At 36.3% G+C, this 23,201-nt stretch overlaps 1 protein-coding gene across 1 annotated transcript in view; it reads left to right on the top strand.

The window, feature by feature from the left end:
* The window catches only part of LOC128599393 (neuropilin and tolloid-like protein 1), a 109,705-nt gene extending 96,945 nt beyond the window's left edge, over positions 1–12,760 (top strand). The window contains exons 6-8 of the mRNA XM_053610929.1: positions 1,409–1,522; positions 10,532–11,000; positions 11,752–12,760. Of these exons, the coding sequence (XP_053466904.1) occupies positions 1,409–1,522; positions 10,532–11,000; positions 11,752–11,812 (644 nt within the window). The 3' untranslated portion in view covers positions 11,813–12,760. The remainder of the gene's footprint in view (positions 1–1,408; positions 1,523–10,531; positions 11,001–11,751) is intronic.
* The last annotated feature ends 10,441 nt before the right edge of the window (positions 12,761–23,201 follow it).

The raw sequence follows: 23,201 nt of genomic DNA, 5'->3' as shown, positions 1-23,201 counted from the left end.
ATGACAAAATATCACGTTTCTGGGGGAAAACCAGGCACTAGCCATATTTATAAGCCCGCAATGTCGGATTATTCGGCCATCGTGGGGAATGAACGGCGTTGCTATTTAGCTATGCTGAGGGTGGAGGAGGCGCTTGCGAGCTACCTCTCTCCATCGACGGCAGGTAATTTAGGGGGGCCAGCTTTGCCATCCAAGCCATGTAAAGCCACCATGGCATTGGTGGGCAAGGCCTATGCAGTAGTGGGTCTTGCTTGTGGGTCACTACAGACAATGGCAGTGTTGCAGGCCTACCATGCAGACCTGCTGAGTGAGCTCGACATACGGTGGCATTCAGTCAGTTCCTTCCCTTTTGTGTCGAGTTCAACCGGGCCAATAGAATGTCGAGTTCACCCGGGCCATCCAATAGAATGTGAAAAAGTTAACGTCACAAAAATACCATCTGGCATACCTACTGCCAAATGTGTCTCCATGGGTTCTGTATACTGTACAAAAGGGTTAAGAGCTCAACCCCCCCCCCCCCCCCATTCAGAGGTGTACTCAGAGGTGTTCAGCTAACGCAAAGTCTCATTCCCTTCTCAGAGAACAAGGTTACATGCGTAACCCAGATGTTCTACAAACAGTGACAACACCCAAGGCAAGTTTTTGTCGCTTTGATAGGTTTTGAAAGTAACTTGACAGTAAAGTAATTAGTAATCTGATTACTTTTTACATGCAGTACTCAGGAATGTAATCAGATTACAATTTTAAAATAGTAGTTAGTAATCTATAATGGATAACTTTTTTGAGTAACTTACCCAACACTGGCAGTAAGTGAATTAATGAGCAACATGTGAGTCAAATGACTAACCAGGCACAATCTTAGCAATCTCAGCCTTCTGGTGGTGTATATATCTGATGGTCATATTTATATCTATGCCACACTACACAATTTATACAAACATAAACAATATTGAATTGTGAGTGATTTGCCCAGAATAAAACACCACACACTTTTAAATTACACTCATGAGCATGGTCCTGATCAGAATCAATGACTCCCAGAATGTGGAATCTCACAATGATTATAGTGACTTCAGATCAAAACAAATATGACTTTCTGTTCAATTTGCATAGTTCCAGCAAAGGTGTATGTAGACATTCAAAGGTAATTAACCTTGTTAGAAAGTCTGACTCTGAAATTTGGGACTATGAGTCATGTCTAGACTGAAAATCCTTTCAAGCTTACAAATATGATCAAAAACGATATATAAATTTTACTTATCTCAGTGCTTCTATTTTAATTTGCTACAAAAGCTAAACAGTTCTAGCACCAGTGCTAGGCATTCAGAAAGTTCACATACCACCCTAGTATGTCATGGGCAAAAATGAAGTGCAATTGAAAATTTAATTCACTTTTGTTTTTTTCTAGCTCCCTGCGAGCCTGACATGTTCTTCTGTCACAGTAACATGTGCATCAACAACTCACTGGTGTGTAATGGCATCCAGAATTGTGTGTATCCATGGGACGAAAATCATTGCAAAGGTGAGTCTTACCTTTTGTTTCTTTAAATAACACATCCTCACACTATTTCACAAGGTCAGGGACTAAGAATACCTTTGAGAAAATTTTGTGAAACCCAGTCATTTTCTATTATAGCCATTAATTAAAGAATATGAAAAATAAAGATAGTGAGCCAACACAAACCATGAATAAGACAAATAAAACTCAACATTTACCAATGGTGCAGTAGAAACGGAGGACGGGCCGGTATGTCTGCGCATAGCCATAAGATGCAAACAAATCCCTCAGCTGATGGAAGATTTAGTGCTTGCCATGCTTATGAGGGAAAGGATGTTTAAAGACTGGTATGATTTTTTCAGACGATGAATGGTAGCTTGTAAATCGAATCCATTTGCCACTGTATCTCTTTTTAACGCTGTGCAATACTTCTAGCATGTCAACTGAAACACTTTAAAAATAAAAATGTAAAAATACCACTTTCCCTGTAACGTGCTTGGTGTCCATGATTACCCGGGTACAGTGTAGTTTTTTGTCCATGTTTGCTTGTAATTTCTTTTCACCTCACTTTTAACCTTTTCAGGTTCTGTTACGCTGTTACATATATTTAAGTGTATTTTTATTGGCATGGACTGGAGTCTAAATAACTTGCTTTTTATGGAGTTTTGTGGACATCACTAAATGCAAATCAGCTGTGCCATACACACACCTAGTAATTTAGGGGTGATTGTCATTCGTTATCATATGTACACAAGTATGAAAAAACTCAGCGTTTCTGAAACGTTTGTAAATCTGGTGGAATTTTTTTTTTTTTTTTTAGTTCTGTTTGACTCACACAAACATTTAAACACAACTTTACTAAAATATTGATAAATAAGGCCCATTGTTCATTGTTTTAGTGTAAAACAAAAGTAAGTAAGAATTTGTTTATCATCAAGGTAGACAAAATTACAAATAACCAAGAGTGAACCATTGTACCTCCATGTGAGATATTTGGTTTCTTGTCCAATGTGAATAAAAAAAATTGAGGTTCAAACAGGGTATCTGGTGTAATTCTGGTATCGACATGGTATTCTTTTGTTAAGGTCTTTAAAAAAGCATTTTAAAGCATCCATTATTATTATTTTAAAATCAAATTCAGCAACCCTGAGTCATGTGGGTGTTCCTGAACATTTAGTGAGCCACTTATCAACAAATGCTGCAAATGTCATCGTCACTTAAAGATGATAATACAGATATGAACAACTTAATATAGACCCATGTTTTCCCAGTCCTGGGGTGTTGTATAAGTATGCATATAAGTTCTAATTCGGTGCATAAGATTATCCAGTACTCACTAGAATATTAGCAGTTATCACAAATGTGTATGAACAGCTTGATAAATCTTACACATTCTAAATTGGTCTGCTTGTGCTTAAGAAACAATTTACATAGAGAAACACAGCTAAAACAATATACAGTGGTGCTTGAAAGTTTGTGAACCCTTTAGATTTTTCTAGATATCTGCATAAATATGACCTAAAATGTCATCAGATTTTCACCTAAGTTCTAAAAGTAGACCGAGAGAATGCAGTTAAACAAATGAGGCAAAAATATATTTTGTCATTTATTTATTGAGGAAAAATGATCCAATATTACATATCTGTGAGTGGCAAAAGTATGTGAACCTTCAGTTCATTTGACGCTGAAATTAGAGTCATTTGATTTCAATCAGGTGTTGACTGAACACCCTGTTTTATTTAAAGAACAGGGATCTATCAAAGTCTGATCTTCACAACACATGTTTGTGGAAGTGTATCATGGCACAAACAAAGGAGACTTCTGAGGACCTCAGTAAATGAGTTGTTGATGCTCATCAGGCTGGAAAAGGTTACAAGAAAAACATCTCTAAAGAGTTTGGACTCCATCAATCCACAGACATATTATGTACAAATGGAGGAAATTCAAGTTCAATGTTACTCTCCCCAGGAGTGGTCAACCAACAAAGCTCACTCCAAGAGCAAGATATAATAGTCCACGAGGTCACAAAGGGACCCAGGGTAAAATCTAAGCAACTAAAGGCCACTTTCACATTGGCTAATGTTGATGTTAATGAGTCCATCATCAGGAGAACACTGTATAACAATGGTGTGCATGGCAGGGTTACAAGGAGAAAGCCATTGCTCTCCAAAAAGAACATTGCTGTCCATCTGAAGTTTGCTAAAGATCACATGGACAAGACAGAAGGCTACTGGAAAAATGTTTTGTGGATGGACAAGACCAAACTAGAACTTTTTGGTTTAAATGAGAACTGTTATGTTTGGAGAAAGGATAACACTGCATTCAAGCATAAAAACCTTATTCCATCTGTGAACCATGGTGGTGGTGGTATCATGGCTTAGGCCGTTTTGTTGCATCTGGGCAAGGGCAGCTTGCCATTATTGATGGAAAAATTAATTCTGAATTTTACCAACAAATTCTAAAGGAAAATGTCAGGACATCAGTCCATGAACTGAATCTCAAGAGAAAGTGGGTCATGCATCAAGACAATGACCCTAAGCACACAAGTCATTCTACCAAAGCATGGTTAAACATGAATAAAGTGAATATTTTAGAATGGCCAAATCAAAGTCCTGACCTTAATCCAGCAGAAGTGTTGTGGAAGGACCTGAAGCTCACAGTTCATGTGAGGAAACCCACCAACATTCCAGAGTTGAAGCTGTTCTGTTCTGAGGAACGGGCTAAAGTTCCTCCAAGCCGATGTGCAGGACTGATCAACACTTACCAGGAAAATTTAGTTGCAGTTATTTCTGCACAAGGGGCTCACACCAGATAGTGAAAGCAAAGGTCACATACTTTTGCCACTCACAGATATGTAATATTGCACCATTTTCCTCAATAAATAAATGACCAAGTATAATTTTTTGTCTCATTTGTTTACTTGGGTTCTCTTCATCTACATTTAGGACTTCTGATGATATTTTAGGTCATATATATGCAGAAATATAGAAAATTCTAAAGTGTTCACAAACTTGTGCCCATGGATATGAATGATTTGAGTGTGCACAGCGATGCTATTGCTGGGTTTCATTGGCCTCTCCAAAAGTAGATAAAGTTGCTGGTGAACATAATTGACTAATAAGCCACTCATCACTCTCAACACAGAGGTTCATTATCTGCATCATCTCAATCTTTAGATGTGCCTTTTATATTATTTTACTTTGTCATGTGTTACCTGTCAACAATTATTGTCAATTATACTGACATGACTGACAATAAGTGTGATGAGAGCTCCTCACAACGTGCTGTTACACTTTTCGGTACATCCTCACACTCAAAAATTACTTGACAAGTCACATTCTATGCATAGAAATCTGTGTAAATATGGTTTACACATAAAACTATGCATTTGCATGCAACTATGTATGTATAAATGCGACTCCTGGTCTTTTAGTCCCACTGCTCTGCACATTTGAATATTTTTACTGCTCCAACACACACAGGCACACTCATTAAAACGTTGGCACACTACAGTAAGATGTGAACTTCATCGAGGCTAAAGGAGTAACAAAGACCTAGTCCAATAAAACTAACAGAACAAGAGAATGACAGGTGAACAGATGGAGAGGTGATACACCAGCTCTTTCATGAAAATCACAGCAGTAATTAAGCTTCTGGAATAAGAGTAACATTGAAAAAAATTTACATTGCACTTCTCTTTCTTTCATTCATCAAATTCATACGTGCATTTGTAGTTATTTCATGCTAAAATACCAGCCATACACTGCATGTCATCTGGCCTGTTGTCTTCCACTTCCTTCCACAGTGTTTCTTGCTCCTATTAACCCACACTCTTTCTATTGATTGGTTGCATTTGTTCCTTGTTCTCCACTTTCCATATATGGTCACACATCCTATTCCCTTCTAATCTGACAAGGCAGACTTCTAGACTGACTTACTGACATTAGCCAATGATCTCTAGATAGCTAATGAGATTTTAGCCTGAATGATTCTGATGATTGTTGCCAAGCTAATGGTGCATTTATTTGGCATTGTACTCACCATGTTTATGAGAAGATTTCACAGTCCACTATTGTGGTACTCAAAATTTATTGACAGTTCTGCATTCAAGATGCAATGTTTATGTATCAGGATATGACTATGATGATGGAAGTTAATTTAGTATTTAACACTAAGTGTAATCAAAGTGTAATTTTTAGTTGTATTGAGTGGTAGTAATTTAATAACATCTGAGGGAAATTGCTGATAAAGGTTTTGTCCTGTTTCTGCTATGATTCTAACTTTATAAGACTTGGTAGCTAGATAAACCAAGAGCTTAAATACTTGGTATCTATATTTGATAAGAAACTGTGGTGTCACGACTATAAGGTTTTTCTGTGATACCAAAAGCAACAATTGAGGGCTTGGTGTAGGTCGGTATGATTTATCATTTGCTTCACATGTAACTAGCATCTGTTAAGCTGCCAAACTCATCTAAGAAAGATGGTCAAAATAAGAAGTGTGATAAGCCTATATATGATGCTGAGAATGTAGTTTATGCTTTCATAGCTTCTAGACTGGGCTATTACATTAATATGTTAACTGACTGACTACCCTGCTGCTTCTTTAAGGATGAGTCAGCTAATTCAGTATGCCGCAGCATACAGTCTTTACCCGGAAAATAAAGTCAGAGCACATTACTCCAGTCTTATTCAATCTGCCTATTAAGTTACAATTTGAATACAAAGTCTTGCTCATGACATTTACAGCTCTGAATGGGTTAGCTTGCTGAATTCCTGAAACAGTAAAGCCTTCTCAAATCACTTCACTCAGTGTTTACAGACTTACTGTTAGCAACCGTAAGTCTTAACAGAACATTTTGCATTACTTTGGCCTTATGCTAATACCTGTTACAAGTAAACAGAGCAGGGGCATCGAATTTAGTAGGGACGCTAGGGAGATATGTCCCTATAATTCTTATCAAACAATTGAAATACCTTTATATATAACCATAAATATAACCACTGTTACACGTCTGTGTCTTGTGGTTCTTATTACATTTTTTTTATTTAACCTTTTATTTAACCATGAAATGTCTCATTGAGATTAAAAATCTCTTTTACAAGAGCATCCTGGCCAAGACAGGCATCAGCAAAATTTATGGTACACAAACGGTTAACAGTCGCTAATAGGATTGGCTTTGCCGTTTCTTGCTAATGTTGGCTGTAGCTACATCCGATTGTATGAAGCACCAAAGCTCCGTCAACTAGATACACATAATTCAGGCTACCGGTACGTGAGAAAGACACCATCCTTATACTAACAGTTCTGTTTTGTGCATAAAAATACAGGACAAATCAATTGGCAGGTGGAGAGACAGGGTCACAGGTGAGGTCGAACAATGACATGGTGATATGTTAGTAATGAGATTCAGTATAGTGACAAATGTTAGGCTGATGTACTGTATGGTTCATCCATGTGTGTTTGAAATTAAAGTTTTGAATAGGCACATGTTGTCTCTGTGGACTGCTTTTATGTCCCCACTAATGTCAGAATCAAACCTACGCCCCACTAACAATTGCCATACCAGCTAATTTTACTTGTGTTTGGGTTTTCAAGGCTGGTGTTTTACTTGATGACATAGATTGTATATCTGTATTTGGCTATTGGTAAACGCAACCACACACACCAATCCATAATGTAATTTATGTGGCCATAGGGAAACATGGTGCACCTACTAAAATACTTAAAATAGGACAGGGTGTTGGTGGGTAGCAACAGTTGCTAAGCAGTGATTAAATAGGCAAAAATATAAAGCTGAGCTTAAATCTGAGGCAAACAATTGTTGGGAAATGCTCAGATTGCTGCATGCTGGTGACATCTGCTGGTCAGATGTCAATGTATCAGGAAAATACAAAACAGAATAATTTAGAAGCTACTTTACACTAACATAATATTCTAAAATTAACAGACCATAACTTGCTTCAAATATGTAGGCCTTTCTAAGTCTATGATATATTCATTATATATTTTGTGTATAAACAATATATTTATGTAAGTTTTATGTGGAATTGGGAATTTTGCGACAGCTATTCTTGTTTTTCGTTAATTTATTGTTAATCTGAAGAAAACTTAGAATGACCGTCTGCTAATCAGCCTGAATTTGTCTGAGTGCATGTGTATAGATTGAGTTAATTTGTATAGGGTTGACAATAAATTTGAGATCGGTAGTTGAGGTACAATTTGGCACACAAAGAGTCAGCCCACTTTCACCAAGGTCGAGCCACGGCTGCAGCAAGATGCCTTTTCTAAGTTCCCCTCTTGCCCCCTGCCTGGTGTAGCAACTCTTGCTATATCAGCAGCGCAATAAACATGTTAAGCATACAAATTTGTGTCCTTCCTCATGCTCCCAAACCTGCGGCCATCTTACACATTTATTATAGCAGTTATAAATGGCTTCTCTGGAGCACACTCATGCTATAAAAGTACCATGGAGAAAATGCTCACCTCCAGCTACTCATTACAACTGTATATGACTGTATTCAGGTCACATATAAAAATAACGGTGATTTATACGAGTTCTGAGATGGAAGGGGAACATGTAGCAGAGTGTGTGTAGAGAATAGAGAAGGTTTGCTCAGCAAATTGGTAGATTAAGCTAGATTTCTAGATGCTATAGCATGCTCTTCCTAATTGAATACACTCTTCATTGTCTTTACAAATTAGCTGTAATATTATAATGCATTTAACATAGCATACATATGAGATAGTGTAAATGTCAGAGGTTTGGCTTTGGATTTCTCCTATGTACTTTTAATTTACATACGTCAAAGATGCTGATTGCTGAGTAAATATTAAACACTCAAGATTATACTATTAATAAGGGGTTCAAGTTTTTTTTTTAAATAATTAAGTTGTTTTTTTTTTTGTGTATGTGTTTTTTTTTACCCTACCTACTTCCTATAGTGGGAAGAGTTCTATGAAGGGTTCTACATAGAATCTTTAGGAGGGACAAATAAACTCTCAGTTAACATATTAATGTACTAGCCCAGTCTAGAAAACCTAAAAATAACCATTAGAGAATGTTGGAGTACTCGATCCCAGACAGACTCGAGTCCAGACTCGAGTCCAATTATGAATGGATTCGGACTTCACACACTAAAGTAAATTTGTACTTGAACTTGACACGGACTCTGACATTTTGGACTCTTTTCTGAGTACAGTCGAGTCTGTCATGTGTAACATGAAAAGAAAGATAAAAAAATAAATAACAACATAAAATTAAGATAACAAGAAATTAATGAATGTCTCCGTACCTGTGAAATGTACTTCTTAATGTAGTAAATATCATAAACCCCGCTGATTTTAGGAGTTAAAATGAAAAAAGTTACAAGAACAGAGCTGTGTTCGTAAATTAGTTTGTTGTCAGATTAAAAGTAGTAATAAAGCATGAATCTTGTGGTTATGACATGCTGCTAAATGTAACTCTACTCTAAACTCTCTCTCTCTCTCAGCCTATGTAACAGTTGGGGAGAGGCATCAAATAATTGAAATGTCAACTTGAACTGGAGGACACAATATAGTGTGATAACGAAACAGGTTAATTTGTATTTTCATACACCATCCATCCGTCCATCTTCTATACCGCTAATCCTTCTTCAGGAACACGCGGGAACCTGGAGCCTATCCCAGGAAGCATCGGGCACAAGGCGGGGTACACCAATCCATCGTAGGGCACAATCACATACACCCATTCATACACTACGGACACTTTGGACACGCCAATCAGCCTACCATGCATGTCTTTGGACTGGGGGAGGAAACCGGAGTACCCGGAGGAAACCCCCGCAGCACGGGGAGAACATGCAAACTCCACACACAGGGCCACAGTGGGAATCGAACCCCCGACCCTGGAGGTGTGAGGCGAACGTGCTAAACACTAAGCCACCGTGCGCCCTTATTTTCATACACATGTAATATAATAAAAGTTCTACATATACCTCTATATCCATTTTTTTCTTTGAAACCATTTTTGGATAGGATACTAGTTGAGGTGCTGATGACATGAAATAAAAATATTAAATAGCAATGGTAAGATGTGGTATTTTTTGTTACGTTTTTTGATGCCATTGGTTTGTGAAGGTTAAAATATTAATTTAACAGCTCAGTGTTGAGTTTACAATTGCAATTTCAAATCTTTTTTCAATTTAATTACTTTCTGGACTCGACTCAGACTCGGCCTTGAGTCCAACTTGGCCCCTTTTGGACCCGGACTCGATTGGTTAAGGACTTGGTCTCGACACGAACTCGACAAAGGTGGACTCAGACCCAACAATACTATTTTTAGGTCGTTACAAAAAAAACCCCTCTCTGCAACGTTTTGGGGACGTTAGTTTTTGGTTACAAAAAAGGAATCTCCAATGTCACGATGTGCTTTGTTTCTCTTGTACCACAGCAATTTGCCAACAGTTACCATTTTTAATTTATTAAAGAACAACACACTGTAGGGTTTTGTTTTTTTTTTTAAGTTTATAGATACAATTAGATCTGCAAAACTGTTATGTCAATTTAGGTTATAGTATTTACCTCACGAGTCTGTCTATTTTCTATTCTCTTGATTAATGTGGCAAAAAAAATTACTGACAGTTACAAAGCAGCGACATAGAAGACTTCTTCTATGTAATGTTAAATAAATGCTTCCTAACAAACAACTTCACCATATCAATGATTACATTTTTCTTTATTAAATAACAGCAGATTTGCAGTGTCTGCTTTACAAGTCCCTGTGAATGAGCTGTTACATATAGAAACCATAATTTATTAGAATAATGACTTTTTTTTTATAAAATATTAAATTCAAAATCTAAAGTTAAAAGCTTCTATTTAGATAAAAAAAAAAAAAAATCAATTAAAAAATATGCATAAAAGATAATATATAAAATTTTGCCTACATTGCACCACTTGCACCAATACCTCACGGTGCTGCTATGTTGTTCTCATATTGAGCTGGACGATTATTATATTGTAAGTTTATTTCTGATTGTGTTTCATCAGAGAAAAGAAAAGCGAACATCCTGGACAACCTGAATAACACTAACAGCAGCATCATTGGTGTGACATGCTGCATCGTCCTCATTCTCCTCGTCATCTCCGTCACAGTGCAGATCAAACAGCCACGGAAGAAGTACGTAGTGCAGCGTGACAACTTTCAGGAAGTGTTCCAAGAAACGCCTCGGCGCTATGACCTTGGTGACATTGCAGAGCTTACAGACGATGTTGAGACGACCTTCCAGAAGCGGTGTGTTCATGAGCACCACTGTGGCCGCGCCAAAACGGCGGCCGTGATGGATCCGCATAATCACCACCATCATTATCATCATCATCATCATCACGATAACCGGCGCAGCATCGTGGTCATGAAGCACAGCTACTCGCAAGAAGACGCAGAGATGGAGGATGAGCTGGATGAGGAGGTGCCAACGACCAGCCATCGACTGGCCAGACACGACAAAGCAGTGCAGCGGTCAGTATCCATCGATTTCTGACCAAATTATCCAGCATACATCACCTTTTCAGTAAGCGAGGCTGAAGGGACCTAATTGCTTCCCCTGACTTTCATTTGAAGTCTCTTTTTGCATCAGTTATTTTTTTTTCCTTCTCCTTCTTATAAGTTTTCTTTTAAGCTCCCACCACTTTTGCCTTAGTTCTTCCCATTTGCCATTTTGTCCTTGGCAGTCATTCCCATGTCCTACTTTCAGTTTTTTCACTTTTTCATTAAACAAAAATGTGTAACTTTTAGGTCCCCTTTCTACTCCTTTTTACTTGTTTGTTTCTGATAAGCTGTCAAGTTTTTAAGTGTTATTCCAAAATAACATTTAACTCCACGTACGGAGTTAAATTGCCATATTTGCTGTAATTGCACATTCACCCTAAAATTGTAAGAAATGAGCACATTTGTGAAACATATAATGTATGAGTTCACTGTGTAAGTCACAACACCACCTAAAAAAAAACCCAACATTTCTCATACTCTGGAAAGGTTTTGAATCTGTTCTGATTCTGCTATCAATTTTACTACATTATAGATGAATGCTTATTAATTTAAATGTATCCCACTAACTAACCGTTAAATCACACATTGATATTTAAATGAACAATAAAAACATGTACATACAAGAGATATTGTCCTGAAACATGAAGCTGAATTATAGATAACATTTCTCCCTGTGTAAAAGAGAATTAAGATATTAAATATGACAGCGGTGATATTGCAGGTTCTGCCTCATTGGGTCTCTAAGCAAACACGAATCAGAGTACAACACGACTAGGGTGTAGGAGACGATCAGGAGGTAAGAGCCCCTAAAAAGCATGATATGGATCATTTCTTTAATATATTATGCAGTCATTGTGAGTCAGTGCTTTTGTTTTTCCCACTTGGATGTTGCATCATCTTGCTTGCTGGTTAATTTCTGTGATTTTTTTTTTTTTTTTTTTCATTTTCATTGTTACTTCTTTAAGTTTACACTTGCATCTGATGATTTGCTTATATGCATGGACTGTATAAGTTTCAGTGCTGTATTGACTGAGCAAGATTCAGCCACAGATGCTAAAGCACTTCCTTATGCTGGTGAAACCTAGGATAAATGTACAGTGCTGTGAAAAAGTATCTGCTCCATCCTGATTTCTTCTGTTTTTGTGCATATCTCATATTAAGTAGTTCTAGATCTTCAAATGAAATACAACATGAAACAAAGGCAACCTGAGTAAACACACAATAGTTTTTTTTTTCTTTATTGAAGCAAAAAAAATATCCAACACCTATCACCATTGTGAAAAACTAATTGCCCCCTTAAACTTAAAATCTGGTTGTGCCACCTTTAGCAGCAATAACTGCAACCAAATGTTTCGGAGATCAGACTTTCACTTACTTCTAGGACTAGAACCTACTCCTATGCTTTGGATCATTGTCTTGCTACATAATCCAGTTCATTTTGACTCATCAATCCACAGAACATTCTCCTAAAAGGTTTGAGGATCATCAAGGTGTGTTTTGGCAAAATTCAGATAAGTCTTAATGTTCTTCTGGGTTAGTGGTTTTCACTTCGCCACTCTTCCATGGATGCCATTTTTGTCCAGTGTCTCTCTGATAGTGGAGTCATGAACAGTGACTTGTATTGATGCAAGAGAGGCCTGTAGGTCCTTTGATGTTGTCCTTGGGTCTATTGGGACTTCCTGGAAGAGTAGTTGTTGTACTCTTGGAGGAATTTTGGAAGGTTGGACACCTCTGGGAAAGTTCATTGCTGTGCTGAGTTTTTCCATTTGGTGATAGTGGCTCTCAATGTGGTTCTTTGGGGTCCCAAAGCATTTGAAATAGCTTTGTAACCATTCGCAGACTAATGTATTTCAATCACCTTCTTCCTCATCATTGCTGGAATTTCCCTCAATTTGAGCAATTTGAGCCTGGTTGTGTCTAGTCCAGCTGAACCCCATTATGAATGCAGTTTCATAGATTTGGGGAATTAGTAACTAAGGGGGCAAATACATTTTCACACAGGCCTAGCTGGTATTGGATAACTTCTTTGCTTCAATAAATAACATTATCGTTTCAAACGGTATTTTCTGTTTAGTCAGGTTGCGTTTGTTTTATCTTAGATTTTGTTTTAATTTCTGAAACAATTTATTATGAGATATACACAAAAAGAGGGGCGATCAGGATGGGGGCAAAGTCTTTTTCACAGCACTGTATCTCCTTAAGCAATACATCACTGTATGCAAAATTACATTTTCAGGCAAAATAATTTGCAGAACATTTTATCAGAGATTACAATGTAGGGGGGACAAAGTAGAGTGAAACTGAACTTAAATAGAAGTAAAGGTACTGTGTCAAACACTTTCTCCTATTAAAAGTATGAGTATAAAGTAAGAATCTACTTGAGTTAAAGTAAAAAAAAAGTATCTACTGTACATTTAAACATACTCAAATATTCAAGCGTAAAAGTAAGTAACTGATGAAAATAGCTGACTACAAGTTCATCATGCCCAAGCATGAATGACTCAAAAATACGTCATAAAGAAAATATTCTGCAAACTCAGACAAACCTAGACTTTGGTTTGCTGGTTCTCTAATGCTTAATAGCCCTTTCGGAATCAATGCTAAGGCACATTAGCAATGAAAACAAAACTGGACTACCTAGCTAATTTAAAAGGTAATTTGCAAAACTAGCTAGCAAATTTAGCAAACTAATTATCAAAATTTAAATAGCTGCCTAATGTAACAAGCTAATTTAGAAACTAGCTAATTTACTCAAATGTAAAGTTAAATTAACTCAACATACTTCTTTAGATTTGATGGTGAACTTTAAAGGCATCTATTTAATTTTTACTAAGAAAAAAATCAATTGTGGTATTTATATTTTGACAAAATATAAATAAATAAAATGTAAAAATGTCAAAAAATAAAAATGTAGAGTATAAAGTGTTTTTCTCTTTTAAATTTTCATGAGCAAAAATAGTCCACAGTATTGAATTTCAATAGTACTTGTGTAAAGTACTACTCATCCAAAATAGTACAGTACAGAGTACAGAGTACTATTGTACAATAGTACAAGTACAGTAACAAAGTATTTTCCACTGCTATTACAATGTTACAATGCTGTTACAATGTGGTCACAATATTATAGTAAATTTCCCATAGACAAAAAGGCTCAAAGAATCTAAAATTAACACCAAAAATAATCATATTATATTAATATGGATAATAGAAGAGCACCAAACCTGACACGCCCCGCCCCCTTACTCTGGTATGCCAGCGTTGCATGTACTGAATTTGCATACTCAAACATGACAGGCTCTTAAATTTTATGATGTGGCTCATATTTAGAACGTCTACAGTGACCATTTTTTAAATGCTCCGTTCTGTGCTCAAGTAGCCTCTTCCCAAATGAAACACAATAGACATGCAAATATCTTAGTTTATCCATGATATTGTGATATATGTTGATCAGCGCACATTCATTTATCACAACTCCTTTTCTCAAACTGCTCCATGAAAAATTGTGCTGAAGAAGTGAATGTGGTTGAATCTCTCACATGCTCAAGTCAGATTTTCCTTGAATGTTCATTGAGGTGGATCATTTGTGTGGTTTTCAATATGAGTGTGTGTTTATAATATGGGTTCACCTACACAATAATCTGTTCTATGTAGATTTTCATATGCATGTTGCATAGTAAGTCACGTCAAGTAAAGTGGCACAGGGTTTATTAACATTTATTTTCCATCACAACCCACAATGATCTTTGAATTGAAGTAATCAAATTTTTGGAAGTGTAGTGGCTTTCCATTTGTATTTTTTGTTTATTCATTTATTTGTTTGGCAGATGATTTTATCCAAGTCTAACAAGTAGCTAAAGATAGTTTAGAATTTTAACCATGTGTTGAACTGCTTCACTTTTTTTTTTCTTTTACTTTCTGTATTTTCTGAAGTATTGCTTTCTGGTATTTGGTTGGATACATAGATCACATGATACATGGTTTACACATTCCGTTCAACCCATTTTCGACAAACTGCATTTGTACATAATGGTTAAGGTCTGTGTTTAAAACAAATGGAACTTTTGCTTTGTGGAAACATATTTGATCCAGATTTCAACCTCTGTAGTCACAATAACACACAATATAAGCAAAGTTAGCCATTCAAACACCACATTTTTGAAAGAGTGGAAGGGTATTTTATCCATCCATCCATCCATCCATCCATTATCTGTACCGCTTATCCTACACAGGGCCACAGGGATCCTGGAGCCTATCCCAGGGACTCTGGGACTCACACACATTCGCACACCCATTCACACACTACGGCAATTTGGAAATGTCAATCAGCTTACAACGCATGTCTTTGGACTGGGGGAGGAAACTGGTGTACCTGAAGGAAACCCCTGAAACACGGGGATAATATGCAAACACCGTGCACACAGGGCAGAGGCAGGAATCGAACCCCCAAACCACTAAGCCACTATGCCCTTAATAAACTAAAGAAGTCAAGGCAACACTTTTATCTGCTGTATTTTTCAAATTTCATGGAAATCTCATCATCAATGAGTTTCCTGAAAGAAAACATTGCCTTCTCTGAAAAAGATGCATGTGATTCTGCTTCAAGCTAATTAAAATTTTGTAGAGATTCTAGTCTTTACAAATTTTGTAGAGATCTCTTGTTGTAGATTTTATATGTGCAAAATATGCATATAAAAATACACAAGGAAATGCACAGACATGCACCTTTGGTGAAGTGGGTTGAGTGTAAATGTGGAAAAAAAAAAAATGAAAAGAAAAACTGTGTTTGGGCATTCTTCAATACAATTTTATAGTGAATTTAAGTTGAATTAATTTCCTTTGTTTGTGTTAGTACACTATTACTTTATGTCTTATGCATCATGCAATGAAGTGTATACTGTAATATGTTTGTGAGTGTGTTTGTTTAGTCATGTTCTGTATTATGTTGCAGAGTCCCCACACTATGTTAGACATTTAAAAAAAATATATTGTGTGATCCCGGATCAGTACTTCAGTAAATATACGAGGAGTGGAGTATTACACCAGCATCAAAACACAGAAGCAACTGTCTCACAAAGGATTTAATTAACTTTTCCTTTTATTATTACTTTTTTTTCTTCTAAATCTCTTTAATTAACCTTGAAATGTAAATGTTAGTTCATACGGAATATGGAATTATATGCATGAGCGATACTTTGCTGTTAGAATTCAAATGTATACATTTATTACAGTATTTTGCCACAAAAGCAATGCTTTTTAAAATATTTACACTAGAGAAGCAGAATGAATCTTACTTACCTTACTAACCTAATGTGGTCTGCAGACATCGAGCCAGCGTTTTCTGCTGGCAATGAACAGTCAGCTTACCTGTATTGTAGGAAGATGCTGTAGTTTCTCCTCTTGACATTTCAAAAGAGCACAGTTTCTAGTCTCCAAACAATTTAACAGTACTTAGTTGTAAAATAAAACACTGAGTTGTAGAACACACCACTTTTCTTTTTAAAGTATCCTTATTGAAATGACAACTTTTTTATTTATAAGCAAACAAGCAGTAATTACAAGACACACAGTCTCCATTTCTATTAATAAATAACGGTAATAGCTAACTTCTGGTTAAAATAATTTTTCTCATGCTGTTACAACATTTTTCGTTATATATTTTTACATTTAATAGCCGATAATCTGGATACTAATTTCTTTACTAATATATGCATACTAAAATTGTAAAGAAACAATTCAGATAAAAATTAAATGTACACAAGACACAAATGTGTCTGATTAGCTTAGACATTTAGTGTCCAAAATTTTCTTATTCAGTTTTGGATTAGAGCTAAGATGTTCAACAAGTAAGAGGAGGTCATAGCCTCGAATTTAGTATCATGTAAGCTGCATGCCATAATCATCACACGGTCACTTCAAAAGACAATATTTGGTACAGTAATACAATTTATACATACTTATTCTTCAGTAACCACTTTATCTTGGGCTTACATTTTTGCTTATATTAGCTACTTATACTTGCATTACTTTGATTAAAATGATGGAAAATCATTTGCTAGCTAGCAAATGGTAGCTCAGTCAATCATGGCTCAAAGCACTAAAACCCTTTCCAGACAACAGTAAAAATCAATATAGCTGTGAAAATTTTGCAACTACAATTTACCGTTTTACAATGCGCCATACTGAGTGCGTGCTCCAAACATGAACAAGTATAGTGTTCATCACCAGTATGGGTGGATGAGAGGACCAACCATATCCACTGAGCATGCTCAGGCTCCAAGGTCTCTACTGTGGCTCCAATGTTCACAAAATGGCAAAAAAAAAAAAAAAAAGGCTTCAAACCACACAACTAGAGTAAATGGTACCATGTTGTCCACTCATATATATATATATATATATATATATATATAGTCACTTGTTGAGATGGAGCCTCAAGCAGGAATTTTATATGTAATCAGTTTCATAAAATAATAGTCTTTATTGGTCTCGATTTGGAACCATATTATCATCTTAATCATTTTAAGTGCACTTTTGTATTTTAGAAGCAGGTGGAGTATTAGTGTGTTCTGAGGAAGAAAGTGATTCAGTTTCAAGATGGCCACTGCTTTTATACTTTGATGTTTTTAGCTCTGCTAAGTTCTTTTGTCCATTTTTTTTTTAAAATACATAACACTATGTCATGCAGTGTGTGAGAAACCACAGCAGATTAAGAATCTGGGCAATTCGACAAAGCCGTCTGAGGTGAATGGGAGGTGATTTAGACATGCCGCTTGCACTATGCTCCATTACTTGTTAGCTATATTAGCCTTGAGGCGGTAGTGTATCCACATTAAAAATGTGGATACACTACATTTTAGGCATAGACAAAATTGTGCACAATTATATATATAGATATATATATATAAACCTGATTCATCGAGGGTATTTTATTAGCCCTGGATAATTCTGCAGAATAAATCTTTAATAGACAGATGCTTTGAGGAAGATAACTTGCTACATTAACAGTTGGGGCGCAGACCTTTTTAGCTGAGTTGTCTAAGAAGTTTATTATCAGTATATGTATGTTTCAACAAAATTAATAAACCTTGGAAATCTGTGCATTTTGTGCGTCTTGTTCCATCTGCCCCAAAGTATTTGCAACAGTAAAAGATTTTTATACAACTGAAGACATGGATTAACAGCATCTTGTCAGTTTAAAGATATACAACATTTGTAGTATTCGTAACAGTAATACAAACTACAAACACATACAGAGTTGTTAATTTGATTTTTAACCAATATTTAACCAATATGTTCAAATGCTGTTATGCTGAAAGGACAAAGTGCTCTTAACTAATATTGGCACCCTTGGTAAATATGGGACACTTGTATTTAACAAAGATTTTTTTTTTTTTTTTTTGGATGAACCTGTGTTTTGTTTGCAATTGTTTGATATCCATGAGAGCAGAGTATTTTTGTGAATTCTTTTAACAAAAGATCAAAAAGTTAAACAATAAAGCCAATTTTTCACAGCCTTCTTTGCTCATATTTACCAAGGGTGTCAATATTAGTGGAGGGCACTGAACAAATGGGTGACAAATTAAAGAAAAAAAAACAAGCCAAAAGAACAGCTTCAGTAAAATTCAAAAAGAAGAAACATTTTGTTTAGACATACTGAAACACTTTCTAATAATGTGTCACCCATCTGATAATGCCAGTTCATATAATATTGTGTTTATACACTCACATAATATTGTTTGTGTACACTCACCATCCACTTTAATAGGATCACTTTTAAACATGCTCATTTATGCAGTTATCCAATCAGCTAATCATGTGACAGCAGCACAATGCGTAAAATCATGCAGATACAGGTCAAGAGCTTCAGTTACTGTTCACATCAAACATCACAACGGGGGGTTGAGTGTTTCAGAAACTGCTGATCTCCTGGGGTTTTCACACACATCAGCCTCTAGAATTTACAGGGAATAGTGCAAAAAAAACTCCTATGAGCAGAGGGTTTGCAGGCTGAAACACCTTGTTGATGAGAGAGATCAGAGGAGAATGGCCAGTCTGGGTTGAGCTGACAGGATGTCTGTATTAACTCACATAAGCACTCTTTACATCCATGGCAAATCAAACCAGATGGATGTATGGATGGGCTCAGATGGGTCAAACAGTAGAAGACTACATCAGGTTCTACTCCTGTTAGACAAGAATAAGATTCTGAGACCAAGTGATTTTTCCCCTAATATTCAACTGCCCAGTTTGGGTGAGCCAGAGCCTCAGATTCCTGTTCTTGGCTGACAGGAGTGAAACTCAATGTGAGCTCGAACCAATCTGGCCATTTTCCTCTGACCTCTCTTATCTTATCTCTTATCTCATCTCTTTTCCACCCACAGAACTGTTGCTCACTCTGTGTGTGTTGTTTTTTCACACAATTCTGTGTAAATTCTAGAGAATGTTGTGTGTGAAATTCCCAGGAGATCAGCAGTTTCTGAAATACTCGAACCAGCCTATCTGGTACCAACAACCATGCTGCAATCAGAGTCACAGAGATCACACTTTTTCTTCATTCTGATGTTTGATGTGAACATCAGCTGAAGCTCTTGACCTATATCTGCATTATTTTATGCATTGTGCTGCTGCCACATGATTGGCTAATTAGATAACAGCAAGAGTACAGGTGTTCCTAATAAATAATAAATAATAATTGAGTGTACATGTTATGTAGCACTACATTGTGCTTTACGCATATTATGTATATAGCTGATTATACTGTGTAACATTTTAATTAACATTATTCATTTACTATTAATAATACATATACTGTGATATGTTAATTAGATAGCAAGCTAACACAAGTAGGCAATATTTGCAGAGAAAATTGTAGTCAATGGGGAATTTAATAAGTAGCCAATGAAGCTTGCATCTGGTAGCTTGTATCTGTACAACTACAATGTTCACTTGTTTGGTAGGTGGCCCTGACTAGGTAGCCAGTGGATATACAAGTGATCCTAATGCAGAATATTGGTATCTGACAAGAAGACAATCTGACATGCACTCAGAAAACACTTTAGTACCTCTACATTACATCACAGCATTTGGCAGACGAGCTTATCCAGAGCGACTTACGATTATCTGATTCATACACACTGAGCAGTTGAGGATTAAGGGTCTTGCTCAAGGGCCCAACAGTGGCAGGTTGGCAGTGCTGGGATTTGAGCTCACAACCTTCAGATCAGCAGTCCAATGTCTTAATCACTGAGCTATCACTTCCCTACACCTCTACACCTGCTCATTCCTGTAATTATCCAACCAGCCACTCTTGTGGCAGGTGAAGACTGGAAAAAGACCAGACAGAGTTTTTCCAATCTTCCACTGGCCAGTTTTGATGAGCCTGTGCCCACAGGAGTTGAACCTGGTGTTCCTGTAATCCATCCATGTATTATGTGTTCTGAGATTCTTTTCTGTTCACCATGGTTATAAAGAATGGTTATTTTAATTACCATAGCCTTCCTGTCAGCTCAAACCTATTTGGCCATTCTCCTCTGACCTCTAGCATCAACAAGGCTTCTGCTGTAGAACTGTGGCTCACTGGATGTTTTTTGTTTTTCACATCATTCTGTGTAAACTGTAAAGTCTGTTGTGAGTGGAATGAAAAAAGCCTGTGATATCAGCAGTTTCTGAAATACTCAAACCAGCCTGTCTGGCACCAACAACTATGCCACAGGCATAGTCATTGAGATCACATTTTGATGTGAACATTTACTGAAGATCTCAAACTGTATCTGCAAGGATTTTATGCATTGTGCTGCCGCACCTGATTGGCAGATTGAATAATTCCATGAATAAGCAGTTGTACAATAAAGGGGACAGTGAGTGTATATTTACAGCTGGAATTTTGTACAATTTTTTTCATAGTATTTTCATTTTTTCTCCAGGCAGATGCATCACATCCCTGAATCTTCCCAGGTGTGACGACTTGAAGGAGGAAACTCGTAACACCCTGCAATATTGTTGCGTTCAGCAACAAACTTAACAGCAGTCACACCTGGGTTTTATCTGGCAGATTAAACATTTGTTGGATTGCTTGTGCAGTGGATTTTGTTCCTATTCTGACCGAACACTAAGGACAGATTTTCTACAACCATCAATGATCAACTGAAATGTGATTGTGTTTCTGGGGCTTTGGTTAGGATTTGTCATTCTATTCACTATTGTTTCCTATGTGTGGAATATAAATCTGATGAGTTGGGTTCTCTCTCTCTCTCTCTCTCTCTCTCTCTCTCTCTCTCTGTCTGTCTCTCTGAGTTGACCTTTAAGAAACTCTTGTAACACTAAAACTACATTTGAATAGAAACTTTGTTGAATGTTAATGCAAAATTTGACATTTTTCCCAAATTAAAGTGGACTACTTTCCTGTGATATGTTTTCTAATCTTATTACAGCTGCCCAGTAAGTTTCCAACTAACGTTAAATACCACTTTATGAACAAAAACTGAAGAATATAAAGCCCCTAAAATATTAACAATCTATAAAAAATTAGATTAGCAAGTCTTGTCTATGCATATGCCAATAGAAGAAGAAGAAAAAAAAAAGCTACCCAATGTTTTTTTTTTATACAAATAAAATGGAGGCAAAGAAGCACATGTTTGGATTGTTTTCTTCATTAAACATCAGTGAGAAATCTGTTAATTTGCTAAAGGGTCTCAATTTGTTTAAACATTAGATCTTGAACAGTTCCTATTTAATAAAGTGATCAATGCTGTCATATCACTGCTTCATTCTTGGTTATTATATTATATTACAACCCCAATCCCAAAAAAGTTGGGACACTGTGTAAAATCTCACAAACCCATATGTTATGCACAATAGAACATAGAAAACATATCAAATGTACTGAGTAAATGTACCATTTTAAGAAAAAAAGAAGGTGGTTATATTATATTTTCTGTGTATTTTACATTAAAATACTGGCAGCTGAGGTTGACAGAGATGTTCTGTATAAATAAATGGTATTGCCATACCCTATACAGTACATCAGCATTTTTCTATAACTATAGCTATTTTGCACCAGAAATACTGGTATTTGCAAACCTGAAAAAGTATTTTCTATAAATAAACAGCAATTAAAAACCAATTAATTACTACAGTGGCATTAAATGTCAATTCACAAGTTACTCATACAGTACCTATTGTAAACAGTTTTCCAAATTTAACTTGCACATGTCAATGAAAAAGAAACTCATATAACAGAAATAAGAATGTTGCCCAAAAGTTTGCATACCCCTTGATAATAGCTGAGTTTACACACCCTTGATTCTTAACACTATGTGTCATTTCCTTGGTGATCCACGACTGTTTATAGATAGTTGTTCATGAGTTCATAGTTGTTCTGCCCACTGTTCTTCTGAAAAATCCTCCAGGTCCTGCAGATTATTTGCTTTTCCAGCATATTTTGCATATCTGACCCCTTACCAACAGTCTCTATATGATGTTGAGATCCATTTTTTCACACTGAGGACAACTGAGGAACTCAAACACAGCTATTACAAAAGGTGCACACATTAACTGATTCTCAAGAAGGTAACACGATACATTAAGAGCCAGGGGGATGTAAACTTTTGAACAGGATGATCAGTGTAAATTATTATTTTGTTTAAAGATCTTTATTTCATTTAGTACTGCCCTTCAGATGCTAAATAAGAGTTACATGTCTCCCAGAAGACAACATACTAACAATTTACACACATCATCCTGTTCAAAGGTTTCATAACATTTCCAGTTGACTGGAACTTCTTAATTATTGCCTTGATGGTGGAAATGGGCATTGTCAATGCTTTTGCTATATTCTCATAGACACTTCCCATTTTGTGAAGCTCAACCTTTTGCAGCACATCACAGTTATATTCCTTGATCTTACCCATTGTTATGAATGACAAAGAGAATTATGTATTACCTCATATTTATAGCTTATACATACATACCATACTATACCATATACCATACATATCATACTATGACATAAAATACATCAGTAATACATATACATCAGGTTTTACGTGTCTTGAAAAAGACAGTTGCTAACAAGTGGCTAAATGGTACTACAAAGGTTGTCAGGGACATTAAATGTCATCACGCCGAACAGGAAAACTCCTATACTACAGCCTCGTTGTGTTTACACTCGAGCTC

The sequence above is a fragment of the Ictalurus furcatus genome, chromosome 23 (assembly GCF_023375685.1).
Source record: "Ictalurus furcatus strain D&B chromosome 23, Billie_1.0, whole genome shotgun sequence".
Lineage (NCBI taxonomy): Eukaryota > Metazoa > Chordata > Actinopteri > Siluriformes > Ictaluridae > Ictalurus > Ictalurus furcatus.
This window is presented reverse-complemented; position numbering and strand designations above follow the sequence as displayed.